Raw genomic sequence first — 17,214 nt, 5'->3', positions numbered from 1 at the left:
ATGGCAAGAAGAAGAGGATTAACAGTGTTTTGCCCTTTATTGATATTATTTTTAAAAAATTAACCTATTTTTAAAATTTTTTAAATATATTAAACCCCAAAATTGCCCTAATATTTTATTATGCCAAGGTTTTTCCATCTTCCTCTTCCTTTCCGTACGTTTTCCTTCAAACCAAACATAGCTTAAGGTGCTGTACTTTACAAATTTTCAGCTCCTTTTGACTTAAACCCCTAAACCCCAGTGTTCTCCAGTCTCCGCCGAACTTCCTCTGCATTTTCATGGCCGTCTCTTCCAGCAGCCAAATATCATTTTAATCCTCCAAAAGCCATCTGCTGCTATTAAAAGATGGTTTTTTTCAAAACCTTTGGCGCCCAGCACCTCTGCACATTTCTCAGACTGCAAAACACTTCAAAATTAATTCGAAAAGATCTATATACGTCTCCCATTGTAGATTCGAACTTTCTAGTTATCCCGAAACCGGGTCCTAGTTTTGATTTATTCAATTTCAAATCTTTCCTTCGGAGAACGATTTCAGCTTCTGCCCAAGTTGAAGAAAGCTTCGAAAATGAATCGACTGATTCAGAGAAGGATGAATCGAATGGGAAATCCGAAAGAATGCAAGAAAATAGTGAATGCGTGCAGAAACCGGTGAAAGAGAGTAGGAAAAAGATGGCGAAGAAGGTAAAGAAGGTTCTCGATGTTTCGTTGAAAGAGGCTGTCGGGTTAAGTGAAAAGCCCGAAGAAAGTGACGATTCCTCAGAGAAGGCGGAATTAAAAGAAGACGAACTTTCTGGTGATTCAAAGTTGAAGGAAATCGAAGAATTGAAGAAGAAATTACGAAATTTGGAGCGTGAGGTGAGAAGTCTGAAAGCCAATGCCAAGGATAAAGCGAAGCAGAGGAAAGAGCCGAAGACAGAAGAAGATCCACGAGAAAATGTTCAAACTACACCCAGGAGTTTGTATTCTTTGTTTGCAAATAACAGAAAGCCAGTGCCTTTGGAATTGAAGGATGCAGTAAGACCTCGTCCTCATCGGAAAGAGCTTTCACAAAAAACCAGGCCTCCTAAGAAAAAGCTTTTACCACAAACTAAGCCTCGTTATAAAGAGTTTTCACCAGACATGGCTTCGCTGGTGGGTCGTTTATACGAGGAGGGGTACCTAGATAAGGCAAATTTCTTTCCAGAGAAGAAGTTAGATCTCAGTTGTTTCTCCAAAAGTTATCCCCGGGAGTTCTTGGTGTCTTTAGCTGAAAGGTTTGGCCGGGACCATCAGGAAATCGCGAGGTAAGGAGATTCCTTCTTCTATTGGTGACTTCTTATCAGAACTTTCTTTAATCATGTTGCGGAAATAAGAATCCCTTATCTTGAATGCTATTAATTTCTTCACTGGAAAGATAGGTGTTTTGGAATAAAATTATATAGCGTCTAGAATTTTACATTCATAGGATTTTCTTTACAAGATAATAATCTGGAGACAAAGCAGGATGCACACAGTTAAATTGATTTATATCCTAATCAGTTATTGCTGTCTGAGATTTTCGTCTTCAAGTTTAAACTTTAAACTTAATGGCATTTGTAACGCATCTTAATAGTAAGCTCATGTTGACTCACTTTTTTTTTTGGAATTATAGCAATTCAAGGTTCATTTCTTACTTCTTGTGAAATTATTGTGGAATGTTTAACTTGTTCTATGACATGCTGTTGATGGATATGTAAAAAGATCAATCGCAGGCAGAATAGTAGTATGGACAAAGCTTGCTTGAAAAGTTGAAATCATGGGTTACTATATATTGTGCCTAAGACGTAGGTATGAACATCAGATGAAAGAGAGTAAGTTCAGTGGGGGTATTGGGGCAATTAATGGTGACAATCATTGAGGCCACACTGTGTCACTCTTGCCTAATGAGAATAACCTATATCATGAAACCCATGCCCATAATGTGCTAATTCATGTATAGGGCTCTAGCATGGGCAGAACCCAAGTAGTCCAACACTGGTATTGATTAGATGGATTGGTTTCTATGTGTTTCATCATTTACCTTTATAGAGTGCATATTTTAAATCTTTGAATTTTTTTTTTCTAGTATATGCTATCACTTAAATTTTGTGAAGGAATTCAGGATTCTAAAACAGAAAAAAGAAGAAAAAGAAATATTTATAGGTAAATAAATGATACTATGCAATAACTATTATCCACCATCCTGAAAGCTAGAATGATAAATTATGTTTTCACTGAAACTATGTACAGCAATATTTTCAGATGCTGAGGTGTGGCACAAGATGTTCCACTTGCTTGAAGTGTAGGGTGTAATCATACATGTATTTGTTTAATATGTGTGTGTGTGTTTTATCTATATCTATATATAATAGAAGACTCTTTGGTTGAATCTTGTACCCTCAGGTGAGACAACATTCTGCTGGCATTCTTTGGACTGATGCTTGAACCTCCATCAGTCTCTTGGCAGTCCATCAATTGTCTTTAATTGTCTCTGTGATCCCCAATGCTCCTTCCAAGTTTCTCTTAACAGGATAGAGTGGGTTTTCTCCTGCCTTAAAATGTTGACTCTCCTATCTTCATTACTCCTGGTAAAGTTAAGGGTCAAAAGGGTTTGATAATGTTTCCTTCTTTCTTTCTTTTGAAAAAGTAATGTGTTGTAGTGATATACTATTATGTGCTTACATCAACTCCCATGTACACCAAAGGACCATAAAAAAATTGATTTGGTGTATCCTCAAAATATAAACATGTTCATATCAAAAAGTTTACTTTAGGATAATTCCCCTAAACAATCTATGTATTGACAACCAAGACTGCAAAGTACCATTGACTCTGCCTTGTAAAACATCCTTTCAATTTGCTTTGCTTTCAAAATTTTGACCATTTCTCTCAGTTCAGATGCACCAGAAAATAGCAAATGGCACCATGCCCAACATTACATCTCCTGTCTAACTTGAAAAAAAAATAAATAAAAGCTGATTACAACTACTTAACAGGTTTTAAGATAACACCTCTCAGACAAGCTAAATGCAACCCTTCCAGACAAACTAAAATCAAACTAAATGAGATTCCCTTGATCCCTTCTTACAAGCACTAAACGCCACCCCAGTAACTCCTCCTGAAGACCACATTCAATCCTCCCCATCAAAAAAACTTTCCTACCCTCCTTCCTTGTTCAATATTTCTCACCCTTTCTTTATTATGGTTTTCTTAAGTCTCTCTTCCGTCCTTCTCCTCTCAAATTCTTCATAAGGTCTTCTAGCAAAAGTCTCTCCTCCCCAGAAAAACAAATCCAAAGTTGCTTCACCTCCTTCTCTTCCAGCAACACCTCAACAGCAACCTCCTTAGCTTCACTTCTGCTCTCCCTTTCCTTTCCTTTGTAACTCCACTTTTTCACAACTCCCCCCTCCCTCTAGAAGGGACATCGAAAGGTTCTTCTTCCTATCAAAATCTTGCAAGTCTTGACTCTCCCCAACAGGGTCTTCATGATTTGGAGATCTGAAGTTTACCCCCTCTCTTTTGTAAAGCTTTTTGTGTTTGTTGGGCAGACCTGCCCCAACAAGTCCTTTCAACCATGAAAAACCTTAGTAACATGCACAATGTGGATTTTGCTTGAGACTCGGGGTTTCTTCAGAACCGCTGAAGCAACAACAATCTTGATATTATCATAGGTTATGATAATACATTATACTCATAATTTTTGTACACCTTAGTAACATGCACAATGTATGACTTCAGAACTGCTGAAGCAACAACACCTTCATCCTGTAATTTTCTTTTATTTTAATGAAAATTTCGCTTTTACCTATCAAAAACAAGTGGAAATGGGTGTTGGGAACTTCTAAATGGTGGTATATTTTTATTGATATTATCATAGGATTTATTAACACAAAAAGAATAGTCAAGATTCAATTATTAGGCAATATCAAGAGATGGAAGCTCAGCTTTGCTATGCAGGCAAGAAAAACCATTACAATGCATTCTCATACAACATGTGAAGTGGACAGGCTCAGGTAACTTGGTTCTTTTTGGAGTTTATGGGCCAAATTAACCAATCAATGAGACATTTTACCACACAAGTAGCTGCTTAAATATGGTAGTGCCTAGGTAGTTATTTTAATATAGCTAGATTTACTTATGGGAAATCTTTGGGGAAAGGATTACCGATCTCAATACTTACCTCGTGCCAAAGATTGAGATATTTTATATTTGAAATGCCAACTTTATTTGGTCAAGTATATGTGGTATGTTATAGATTTGGAATGGTTTTCAGTGTCATGATTGGAAGAATACAACAAATTGATTCAAGAGAGATTGTCATGCAGTATGTCTTATCATGGTCGAATCATGATCTAGGTAGATAATATATGTGGAAGTTTCATGTAGAATTTCATGACAGATTGGAAGTGGTGGAGCAAGCATGTTGTTGAATGTTGGGCATTTAATATAATACTGTCAAAATAAAACTAAAATGGGTGAAATGACATTTGCGGTTAGTGTGGTAAATTAGTTCATGCAGAAACCTTGGGTTCCACATTGGGATGTAGCTCTAAGGATTGTGAGGTATTTAAAGGGGGCTCCTGGTCGTGGTTTGATATACAGAAGTGGAGGAAAACTTGAAATAGAGGGATATACTGATGCTGATTGGGCTAGTTCTATATCTGATAGGAGATCCACTACAGGCTATTGTACTTTTCTTGGGGGTAATCTGGTGACATGGAAAAGTAAGAAACAGACAGTTGTGGCAAGAAGCAGTGCAGAGGCAGAATATAGAGCTACGACACATACTACTTGTGAATAAGTGTTGCTGAGGAACCTTTTACAGGAGATGGGATACACTGTTGGCACTCCAATGGAGCTCTTCTGTGACAATCAGGCTACAGTCCATATCTCTTCTAATCCGGTGTTTCATGAGAGAACCAAGCATAGTTGATTGTCACTTTGTGAGAGAGAAGGTGCTGAGTGGAGTGATAGATACTGCATATGTTAACACAGGAAACCAATGGGCAGATTTGTTTACCAAAGGGTTGAGTCGGGGAAGAGTGGACTACATACGTAACAAGTTGGGACTATATGATATATACTCACCAACTTGAGGGGGAGTGTTAATGTTGACTATGTAGGGGTAATTTTGTCTTTATGCTTATGTTTAAGTTGTTGATGTGTAAAGTTATGTTAGTACTTGTGTCCCTCACTTAAGTAGGGACAATAATTTTTTCCTTCTTCAAAAATTACGAAACTTGTATTATTTAGGCTAGAAAGTCTAATGAGTTGTTGAAAGAATCTTTATTGAAGTTATTTGTATAAAACTCAACATCCTTAGTTATTGGCTAGTAGTTCCAAATTGCAAATTTATCAAGACAACTCAATCGTTGGGTTTGGTAAAATCTTGCTGAATTTAACTCAAGAAAACAAATGATTTTTCACTCTCTAGCAAATGAAAGGAGTTTAACAATGGCAATGAAACACATGATTTGCAGGAGTTTAACAATATTGACATTTCCTATTTTCAAGCTTTGTATGCACCTCAAAGAAGGAAAAGATCATTTTACAAGGTTTGATTTGGGATTTAATCCAGAGGATTTGCTTCGAAACTAGAAGAAGGAAGAATTCATATTGAAGTTAGTCTTAAATGGCAATGAAACACTGGATCTGGAGGAGTTTGACAATATTTTTCATTTCCTATTTTCAAGCTTTGTATGCACATCAAAGAAGGAAAAGAACCATTTTGGAAGGTTTCATTTCGAATATAATCTAGAGGGTTTGCTTGGAAATTGGAAGAATTGTTATCTGAGGAGGAAATTAGAAGCTAGGTGGACTCACAATGGCCTTCTTTCAAGAATGATTTGAAAATTGTCAATGGGCATTTCTCAAGAGTCTTCAATATATATATATATTTGAGGGGAGAACATTGAAAAAAAAAATGAAAGCGACATTTATATCTTTGATCCCTAAAAATCATTTCTCAAATTCCCTAAATAGTTTTAGACTAATCAGTCTTGCCACATGTTTGTCTAAGATCATAGCAATAGTCTTGTCAATGAGATTAGAGAAAATCCTTCATTTGGTGGTATTGCAAAAGCAAGGAGGTTTTTTCCGATGAACATCAAATTCTACATAAAATATTGATTGCAAATGAGGTAGTGAAGAATTTGAGAAAATTGGATGAGAAAAGATTTATTTACAAATTGCAGATTTTAAAGATAGATTATAACAAAAATGAGCTTTGGTAGAAGGTGGATTGAGTGGATCATGGGGTGTATTTTGGCCATGCATTTCTTTATTCTAAATTTCTAATAAGTTCTTTTTTGATAAGTAGAGTTATATTAATCACAAGAAAATGACATTACAAGCATCCCTTGGAGGGGCATGAGCTATTACCTCTCCCATGAAAACAAAAAATACAAATTACAACTCATCTCAAAACAATTGACCCCTATTAACCCCTTTATTGGCTAAAGCATCCGCCATCACATTAGCTGATCTCCTCACCCCCATTGTGTCCTCAAATTCACCCTTGATTAGCCACTTAAATTTCTTCATCTTGTCTCTGTACCACCAAATTGTAGACTCTGGTTCCTTCAGCCACCTCACCACTACCTTTGAATCTCCTTCAATCACAAAACTCACCTTATTCAATATATTAGCAATTTGTACTCCTTGACTCCTTTTAGGGCAACAAGCACTTCAGCGCTAAGAGAATCCCTCACTCCCATTGGACCCGAAAATAGAGCAATGACCTGTCCTCTATCTATTAAAACCCCTCCTATTTTGGAAGGGCCGGGTTGCCTAGACTGCTCTTGTCAAAGTTCAGCCTTAAGTAATCTTCAGGAGGAGGCATCCTCGCTGAGCTTAACCTCTCCTTCTTAGAGGATCTTCTAGCCACCGCCTTGCAATTTTTCCTTATATCCTCAAATGAGAACTGTGAGCAAGTGTCTGAAGTTCTAATCCAATGTATTACTATGGTCATTACACATTCTCTTACCACTTTCTTCTCTCCTTTTCTAAGAATATTATTGTTAGAGTGAGCCGAATAAGGGTAATTTAGTAATCTTATGTCAGTTAAGTACTTTGCTTATGTGGCTGTTTTATTAGAGTACTCTGCCCCACACTTAAGTGAGGGCAGTTTAGTCTTTGTAAGTGTAATTAGAACCTAATAAACACAAGGGGGTCGACTGAATGGAAGATTAATCAGTTCGACTAAACCCTCCTGTTCTCTCTTTCTCTTGTCTTCTTCCTCATCTTCTTCTTCCTTCTTCACTGGTTCGGACTACTGTAGCTGCTCCAAAACATGGTATCAGAGCCAGGTTTCTGACCTGCTTCCGCTTGCAAAGCATCTCAGCTGTGTTCGTGACACCCTCCTCTTCGTTTCTAGTTGGTTAATGGAGAGAGCTGGTTCGCCCTAGGTCTGAGACATCACAGTTCGTTGCTCTCTGCTGCGCACAGTTTTCTTCATCAAGGAAGGTGATTTCAGCAGTGAATGGTTGGCTGATACTCTCAAAGGAAGGTTGGTTATTTAGTCCTCTTGTGTTGCTGGTATTTCTGGGTAGGAACCCTTCAAGAATCAGTTAGTACTGATTAGAACCTAGAGAACTAGGTTCATTGTTGCCCTAAAAAGGGCTGTGTGTGCAGTAGCCGAATGGTGTAGGGCTGCTGTGAGTTGTTGAGTGGTGTTAGGGCTGCTGTAGGTGGCCGAGTGGTGTAAGGTGGAATGCAGTGACCTTGCCAAGCTCCTTGTGGTCGTGTAATGCCCTCTTAAGTGTGTTAAACAAATCTGAACTAGGTGTAGCAGTTTGACTGTGTTGTGGTGCTTGTGATGCGCAATTTTTTTTTTTTTTTTTTTATTGAGTGGTTGTAAGAGGGCCTACTGTTGTGTTGTGGTGCTTGTGATGCTTATGTGGGTCGTAGGTGTGTGAAGTCAGCAGTAGTGTAAAAAAGAACAAGTGTGTGCTCCCACTGTTGTGTTTAGGGGCTGCAATAGGTGCTGAAGTATCAAACTGTGAACAACATCAATCAGCTTGTAGCTGAGAAGTAAGGTTAGAGGCAACTGTGAAAGAGTACAATGGCAGCAATAGGAGATGGCTACAATGATCAGAAACCTAATGTGGTAATTTCCTCCGACTACCTAGGGGTACAAATGACCTCAATTAAACTGAATGGGGAGAACTATGTTCCATGGGCCAAATCAGTGGAAGTGTTTCTCAAGGCAAAGAAGAAAGTAAAGCATGTAAGAGATGAAAAGCCATCGGAGGACTCTCCAGGGTTTGATGATTGGGAACAAGAAGATGCTCAAATCATGACTTGGCTGTGGAATAGTATGGAACCTAAAATTAGTGCCAACTTCATGTTTCTTGATACGGCTAAGGATATATGGGAGCATGCTAAGAAGCTATATTCTGGACAAGATAACACAACAAGAGTGTATCAGCTTTATCAGGAGTATTTTGATTTACAACAAGGAACCAAAACACTAGAAGAGTACTATGCCAACATGAAGAATATAAGGAATGAATTCAATGTCTATCACCCCCTTACTCCAGATATTAAAGTTCAACAACAGCAAAGGGAGCTACTAGATGTTACAAGATTTTTAGTGGGGCTGAAGTCGGAATATGAACCAGTTAGAGCCCAAATATTGGGGGGTTCTACTCTTCCTACACTTGAGGAAGTATTCTCAAGGCTTCGTAGAATCTCTTTGGGACAGACAGAGAACTCCACACAGTCTGATAGATCAGCACTTGTGACAGCTCGAGGGGTTGGATATAGTACAAGAGGGGGAGGTCATGCTCCCCGAGGAGGCCGTGGCAGTTCCATGATTAGTCGGGGTGGTCGTGACTCAGGGGGAGGTCGTGGCAGAGGGAAGAATAACTCTACAAGGAAATGCACTCATTGTGGTAGAGAGGGACACAGTGAATTTTTGTTATGATCTACATGGCCCTCCCTCTAAATGGGCTAATCATGCTGTAGCGGGTGAGGTTGATATCAGTGACAGTAAACCGGCAGACCGAACTCATCCCACATCTACATCTACCTCTGGGAGGGAAATGGTGAGCGTACCGCGTGATGAGTATGAACGGTTCCTTCAAACTACTTCACAGCATACCACTGCCACACTTGCCCAATCAGGTATTGCTTGCATGTCATCTAAAACCTCTCCCTGGATTATTGACTCTGGAGCCTCAGATCATATGACCGGGACTCCAGGTGTGTTCTCTTCTCTCTCTGAAACCTCCACATCACAAACTGTTACACTTGCCAATGGGTCATCATCTCCCATATGTGGTGTTGGTAATATTGACATGGCTCCTGTGCCCTTATCATCTGTTTTATATGTCCCTAAGTTTCCATTCAATCTTATGTCTGTTAGTAAAATAACCAAAGCTCTTAACTGTTCCGTTACCTTCTTTCCTTCCACCTGTGTTTTTCAGGATCTCAAGACGGGGAAGAAGATTGGTGGGGGGCATGAAGCTGGTGGACTGTACTATCTTGACGGTGGTGGATCTTCAATTGCTCTTCAGACTTCGCTTACTCCTCTACAATGGCATTGCCGACTGGGACATCCATCTCTCAAGGCTCTCAAGATTTTGGTCCCGTCATTGAGTCATTTGTCAGTTTTGCAATGTGAGCCATGTCAGTTTGGGAAACATCGTCGTGTGTCCTTCAGTCCAAGAGTTGAGAGTCGTATGTTGAGTCCTTTTTCTTTGGTTCATTCAGATGTTTGGGGTCCAATCAAAATAGAGTCTTATAATGGGTACAAGTATTTTGTCTCCTTTATTGATGATTGTTCAAGAATGACATGGATTTACTTAATGAAAGAAAGAAGTGAATTGTTTTCTATTTTTCAAAAATTCCATGCTGAAATACGCACACAATTTGGTGTTCCAAACAAAATTCTCTGTTCAGATAATGGTCGTGAATACTTTCTTACTTCATTTCAACAGTATTTAGAACAGCATGGCATTATTCATCAGACATCATGTGCATACACCCCTCAACAAAATGGGGTAGCTGAATGGAAGAACCGTCAGCTTCTTGAAACTGCTCGGTCTATTCTTCACCACATGAATGTTCCTAAACGTTTTTGGAGTGATGCTGTACTCACTGCATGTTTTCTCATTAATCGAATGCCCTCCTTCACTCTTCATGGTCGGTCCCCCTTCTCTATTTTGTTTCCCACTTTATCTCCATTCCCATTAATTCCTCGTGTCTTTGGTTGTGTGTGCTTTGTCCACAATTTGAGCCCTGGAATAGACAAGCTAGATGCACGCTCAATTAAATGTGTCTTCCTTGGCTACTCACAGACTCAGAAAGGGTACAAGTGTTATAATCCCATTACCCGGAAGTGCTATGTCTGTCCTGATGTCACCTTTTTTGAGTCAGTCCCCTTCTTCTCAAGTCCTGAAGCACCCTCGTCTCCACCCACACTTCCTCTTCCTCTCCCTGTTAGTGATCCAGTTCCAGATGTTGTTGTTGGAGTAGACTCATCACCTCATCCCATGCAGATCACCACCGAACGTCCACCAATCCGGCAAGTGTATACACGTCGAACGGCACCGGCCCCTCCTCCAGCTTCTACCTCATCTGCGGATCCTCTCATGGCTCCTATTGTTGAACCCTCAAACCTTGATCTACCCATTGCCTTACGGAAAGGTAAACGCAGTTCTACCCTCCATCCCATTTCCAATTTCGTTTCATTATCTCGTCTTTCTACATCACATCGCCAGTTTGTTTCCCTTTTATCCTCTATTTCCATACCTAACAATGTCCAAGAAGCTCTCAGTTCACCTGATTGGCGGCATGCAATGGAGGAGGAACTTTCTGCTCTTCAACATACTCAAATGTGGGAACTTACTACTCTCCCACCTGGGAAGCATGCTGTGGGATGTAAATGGGTGTATACTGTGAAATACTTGCCAGATGGTAGTGTAGAGCGTCTGAAGGCCAGACTTGTTGCTAAAGGTTACTCCCAGTTGTATGGAGTAGACTACATGGAGACATTCTCTCCGGTGGCTAAGATTGGTTCTGTTTGTGTACTAATTTCCCTGGCAGTTATGTATGATTGGCCTCTGTTTCAGCTTGATATCAAGAATGTCTTTCTCCATGGTGATCTTGTGGAGGAGGTATATATGGAGCAACCACCTGGGTTTGTTGCTCAGGGGGAGGATGGTAAGGTATGCAGATTGAAAAAGGCAATTTATGGGTTGAAACAATCGTCGCGTGCTTGGTTTGGGAAGTGCAGTGAAGTGGTGAAGAGTTTTGGAATGAAGCAGTGCCAGGTAGATCACTCAGTGTTCAGCTATGACTCAGAAGCTGGGAAGATTCTATTAGTGGTCTATGTGGATGATATTGTCATTACTGGCAGTGATAAATTGGGGATTGGCAAATTAAATGTATTTTTGCAAAACCATTTCCAAACAAAAGATCTTGGAACATTGAAATATTTCTTGGGAATAGAGGTTGCCAGGTCAAAACAAGGTGTAAATCTGTGCCAAAGAAAATATGTTCTTGATCTATTGGAAGAAACAGGACTGTTAGGTGCAAAACCGGCTGAGACCCCTATGGAACCAAATGTTAAGTTGAGCAGTGATACAAGAGAAGTATTTGAAGATCTTGGAAGGTATAGAAGACTAGTGGGGAAGCTGAACTATCTAACTATCACGAGACCCGACATATCCTTTGCAGTCAGTGTGGTGAGCCAATTCATGCAGGACCCTCGTATACCTCACTGGGATGCAATTCTTAGAATTGTGAGGTATCTGAAAGGAGCTCCAGGCCGTGGACTATTGTATAAACCAGGAGGAAAACTTGAAGTAGTGGGGTATACAGATGCAGACTGGGCAGGCTCAGTGAATGATAGAAGATCTACTACGGGCTATTGCACATTTCTTGGAGGAAATCTTGTGACGTGGAAGAGTAAAAAGCAGACGGTTGTGGCCAGAAGTAGTGCTGAAGCTGAGTATAGGGCCATGGCACATACTACCTGTGAGTTAGTGTGGTTGAGGAATCTTCTACAAGAAATTGGGTTTCACATGGATAAACCTATGAGACTGTATTGTGACAACCAAGCTGCACTCCATATCTCATCCAATCCTGTATTTCATGAGAGAACAAAGCACATAGAGGTTGATTGCCACTTTGTGAGGGAGAAGGTCCTTGCTGGAGAGATAAACACAGAACATGTGGGCTCGAATGATCAATGGGCAGATTTGTTTACAAAAGCTCTAAACTCAGGGAAAGTGAATCATCTATGTAACAAGCTGGGATTATATGACATATATTCTCCAGCTTGAGGGGGAGTGTTAGAATGAGCCGAATAAGGGTAATTTAGTAATCTTATGTCAGTTAAGTACTTTGCTTATGTGGCTGTTTTATTAGAGTACTCTGCCCCACACTTAAGTGAGGGCAGTTTAGTCTTTGTAAGTGTAATTAGAACCTAATAAACACAAGGGGGTCGACTGAATGGAAGATTAATCAGTTCGACTAAACCCTCCTGTTCTCTCTTTCTCTTGTCTTCTTCCTCATCTTCTTCTTCCTTCTTCACTGGTTCGGACTACTGTAGCTGCTCCAAAACAATTATTGCATTTCTTTCCTTCCATATCATCCAACTCAAAGCTACTCTTGCACATCTCCACATGATTCTTCCCCTTTTCTTGGACCACATGAAAGTAGAAGGATCAAAAAGCATATTGACCTCCGTTGGCCAACTTCACTTGCACCCAAACAAAAAGAAAAACCACTCCCAAATATCTGCAGCAAAAGGACTGGAGATTAGATGGTGGTAACAACTCTCTCCATTGACAGAATGCACCAGTTTGGAGATACACACATAAAGGGTCTTCTTTTTTGTAAGGCACCCATTGTATTATTCCCATAGAACATCTCCCAACAAAAGGCCTCTATTTTAGGGGGGGAATAGAACTAGTCCAAACTTCTTGGATGGGGAAAGCCGAAGAGGAAGGGGAATGACAAAGAGACTTAAAGGAGACAGAAGAAAAAGGCTTTCTGATTTAGAGGGATCCAGGCAAACATTGCCAAGAACTTGCAGCAAACCAGTTAGAACAGTCACCTTGTCATCCCTCAATCCTCCTCAAAACCGAAAGTCCCAATTATGACCCATTGAAAGGGAGGGATAATAAAGTTTTGGAGGTAGGAGAGAGAGGTAGTGGGAGCTGAAGATTTTTCTTTTGATCTTCTTTGGGTGAGGAAAGAATTGTAATTGTGTGGAGTAGGTTCTAAGATTCAAAAGTGTAGGGGGTTTGTGTTTTCATTTTATAAGGTTGCTTTAGGGGGTGGCTTTTACTTCTATTTGGGGTGATTTCTTATCACCTCTGTCCGTATTCCTTCTTTCCTTCTAATGAAATTATTTTTTTATTTATCTTCAAAGAAGAGAGGGATAATAAATTTCAAAGTACACGCCTATCCAGTTGAAACTCCTAAACTTTTTTTTTTTAAATCTTCTAGGGGATTGAGGCAAGAAGATCCATTTTCTCCAATGTTTTTCATTCTGGTCGTGGATATCTTGAGTAGAACATTGACTATTGAAGAGGGCAGATCATAGGAACCTTTTCAAAGTTTTAGAGTAGAAAGTAAAGAAAGGGTAGTACAAAATCTACAATTTGCAGATGATACAGTTATATTGGGTGAAGCTAATAGAGTAGCGTCTTTTTTTGAAGTTAATAGAGTAGAGTCTAAGACATAAGAACTCCAAAGGAAAGTTGAATGATGGTTAAAATGGTATTGGGTTAAAATTCCATCTTGCAAAATGTGGTTCTGCTAGCATCCATCTAGGATAAGGGGAGGTAGATAATTAACAATAAGCATTTCTTTTGAGTAATGGAATAACTACGTATCCTTAGATCTACAATTTCTTTTTCTTTTTTCTTTTTGGGTGGGAGGTGGGAAATGGTTTTCCCTAAATATGGAGGATAGGCAAATTCACTGACACACATATGGGGGAGTTGATATGCTAGTTTGGTCATTCCATGAGTTTCCCTAACTATGCTAAGAATCTCACACATGTCAAATTAATTTGGAGTTCAAAAAGTCTCTGAGTTCCTCTCCCCACCCAGTGTTCATGGATGAATTTTTGACCCAAAGACACTTTGCCATATCTGCAAAATAATTGAGTCCAGATCTGCTGCACTTGCAATGAATTTCCATTCAGTCGGTGACAGCCAATTACATGTGTGGTCTCATTTGCATTTGTATTTACACTTGTTTATTATTAGTTCTTTTTCTTTTGGGGGGAGGGGGGTGAAGGAGGACCTTATTAGCACTACGTTTGTAGATGACGCATGTGCCTTATTTTTTATTGAGAAAGAGTGATTGTATTAAATTAGAAAACAGAAAGCGAATACACAAGGGGATGTACAGATTTCCAGATGATACAGACAACAGAGCTCAGCCCTTACAAAAAAAAAAAAAGAAGATAAAAATAAAATCTATTCAAGCAAGGTGATGACCCCTGATTTTTTAAGCAACACTTTGGTGGAATTTAATCTGATGCAGACACAAAAAGGGAAAGAAGAAAGGTGTTGGGAACAAGTGGAGGTAATATATTTGCAGTCTACTGGGGATGTTGATTTTGTGTTTGCATATTTGTCCCTTCTCTGAGAGATTGAAGTGAATGAAGATAAAGTAATAGATGTTTCAGAATTTTCACCCTGCAACTTCTCTGCTAAGGTTTTTGGCATGATGTGGTCATAACTGATTGCAAAGAACAATGAAATGAGTGGAGTAATATATACCTAGATATTCCAAAATGTTGAAAGGATGTAAGGGCCACTGATTTATCCAAAGCATATAAGCAGGCTGCCCTTCTCCAATGAAATGAGTGAGTAATACATACCTGGTTCTTGTTTCCATATGGAGTAGAGCAGCATGCTTGTAGATATACCTTTTTGTCCCTGCTTATGGTTTTGGTATGTCTTATGGTTTATCATATTGGTGTCATTTGATTTTTTTTTTCAATAGCAAGTTCTACAATTTATTTCTCTAGTGCTTTCCAGAAGATATTTTCTGTAATGGGTGGGTTCTATTAGAAGTTAGGTTAAGGAATCAAGAGCCTATGTAAGCTAGTCATATTGGAGTGAATGAAGACAAATGATTAGTTAGATGGATCCTTGTCCTTAAAATGCTACTTTAGGAGGTTGGTCTTGCTCTTTCAACAAACTCAACCTGCACGAAGTCTCCTTGAGCTGTTCTTGGAGAAGCAAAATCTTCACCACTATCAATTACAAATAGTCTGGTTACTGACATTGAATTATGTTCTGGTCTGAATTGTGATAGGATGATCAAGTTAGTAATGGATATCTTTGGCCAATGGTCAATGCAAGGTAATTAGGATGGCATGTAGAGACCAGATTTATTACAAAGTTATTATGTATGCTGTGTTATCAGGAGTATGGGATCAAAGACACTTTTTTTTGGTAAGTGGATCAAAAACACAATCGCATCTTTCCGTCCACAATCTTAGGAAATGTTGGAGATCTTCTGGTCTTCCCCATGTATTCCCATTTATAGAATGTCACATCTTCCTCAGATTGATGGGGAGGTGGATGTACTGCTTAGGGAAGCTCCCTTGGAAACTCTCACCAGCTAGGACAAATGTTGCTCAAACCAGATGGAAACAGTTTGTGGACTTTTACTTTTGACATGGGAGATTCTGATTGATTTTGCATTTCAGATGAAAAACATGCTAGAGGTTTGTAATTGTAGAAATTTGCAGTGACCAACACATCATGTACTACTCCATCAGAAAGAACAGTGAAAAATATATCATTTATGTGATGGTCATCCTCTTGAAAATACGTTATTTGTAAAAATGTAAAGAAATAAAAATTCTGATTTACTTTTTCCTTGATAGCTTAACCATAAAAAATAGGGTTTTCTACTTATTGTATGTTTTCCAATCTAATTCTATTTCTGTTGTTTCCCTACCTTTTTCTGTGTTTTGTTTGCTTGATTATAATACATGCAAAATAGTTGAAACCAATCTGTGGGCACATTATGTTTTGATTTAAATTTGGTACAATTTGGACTACATTTGGTTACTGCTGCTTCATTTTCAGTAAATATAGTATCTGGCTTATCATCATTTTTTGCACTGCTTAGTGTAACCTTTGAAATCTGGTTTTTGCAGATGGTTGTCAGGTAGCGACTTAAAAACTGTTGCCTTATTTGGTTGTCCTTCCCTTGCAAAGGATAATGTATTTGCAGCTAAAAGATTGCGTACTTTCTTCAGTGTTCACGAAGATACTGTAAGCTGCCTTTGTACTAAAATCCTTTCTATTTGTGTTATTCCTTTAAGCATTATATCCTTGGGTTCTATTCTCTTATTTTTATGTCTTCTTTCAGGTATGCTGTGCTTGCAAACTAAGAAGTTCATGTAAATTTGTGAACAAAAAAGTATCGAAAGTTGATCATTTAAATTTGGCTGATACTATGAGAATTCTCATGGTGTATTCCTTGGACTTGTTTCACCCAGAGCTAGTTGTACCCAAAGAAACAAGAGCTTCCGTCAGTAGATTGCTCAAGGAGGTGATCAATCTCAGTCAATAAATCATGTTGGTCTTGAAGACCTCAAACTCAAACTTGAAGTTTGGTTCTATGGGCCTAATTGCACATTCAGGTTGCTCTATTTCATTCCTTTACCAAACTGCAGGGTCAACCTGTAGTTCATATGTATTCTCTGTTGAAGCAAGAGTTGCAAAGCACATAGTTGCTGTTTTACTCATTAATGGCGTAGTCACTGCTCCATATACACCAAAAATGGGTCATGATGCCATAAATTGTGAAGATTTTCTTCTGCATCAATTACCCAGTCAAGCAGTTAAATTGTCTTTTTGCATGCTGTTGAAATGGGTTGGCCCTTAAAAAATTTTGGTTTTGCCATCACGGCTTGGGTAATTATTATTTTTTATTTTGGAATATCAAGACAGTTTAATCGTTTTCTTTTTTGAATTTGTCAAGCATTATCACTGGTGGCATCTGGCATATTCGTAATAGACTGAATATGCTGTTTACAGAGATTTCTGTCTTGCTGTTGTGTGGCAGTCAATGGAAGTCATGATTCCCTACTCAAGTAATGTGGGACATGCGAACTGTTCTTGCTTGTTGTATCTGGTACAATATTTCATGACTCTCTCTTTTGTGTCTGTTATTTCATCAGTCGAATGTGTGTTATTCAATAGGCACCACAAATCGATGATCAGGCAT

General features: G+C 39.0%; 1 protein-coding gene across 1 annotated transcript; it reads left to right on the top strand.

Annotated features, from left to right (window-relative positions):
- The first annotated feature begins 192 nt into the window (after positions 1-192).
- On the top strand, positions 193-17,153 carry LOC148867158 (uncharacterized). Its single transcript, XM_088980919.1, has 3 exons — positions 193-1,283; positions 16,139-16,256; positions 16,354-17,153. Exons 1-3 carry the CDS (start codon positions 346-348, stop codon positions 16,555-16,557), a joined length of 1,260 nt encoding a protein of 419 aa, XP_088837045.1. The 5' UTR covers positions 193-345; the 3' UTR covers positions 16,558-17,153.
- The last annotated feature ends 61 nt before the right edge of the window (positions 17,154-17,214 follow it).

The sequence above is a fragment of the Nelumbo lutea genome, chromosome 3, assembly GCF_056320005.1.
Source record: "Nelumbo lutea isolate HS-2025 chromosome 3, American lotus-T2T, whole genome shotgun sequence".
NCBI lineage: Eukaryota > Viridiplantae > Streptophyta > Magnoliopsida > Proteales > Nelumbonaceae > Nelumbo > Nelumbo lutea.
The sequence above is the reverse complement of the archived record's forward strand: the minus strand, read 5'-3'. Positions and strand labels throughout refer to the sequence as shown.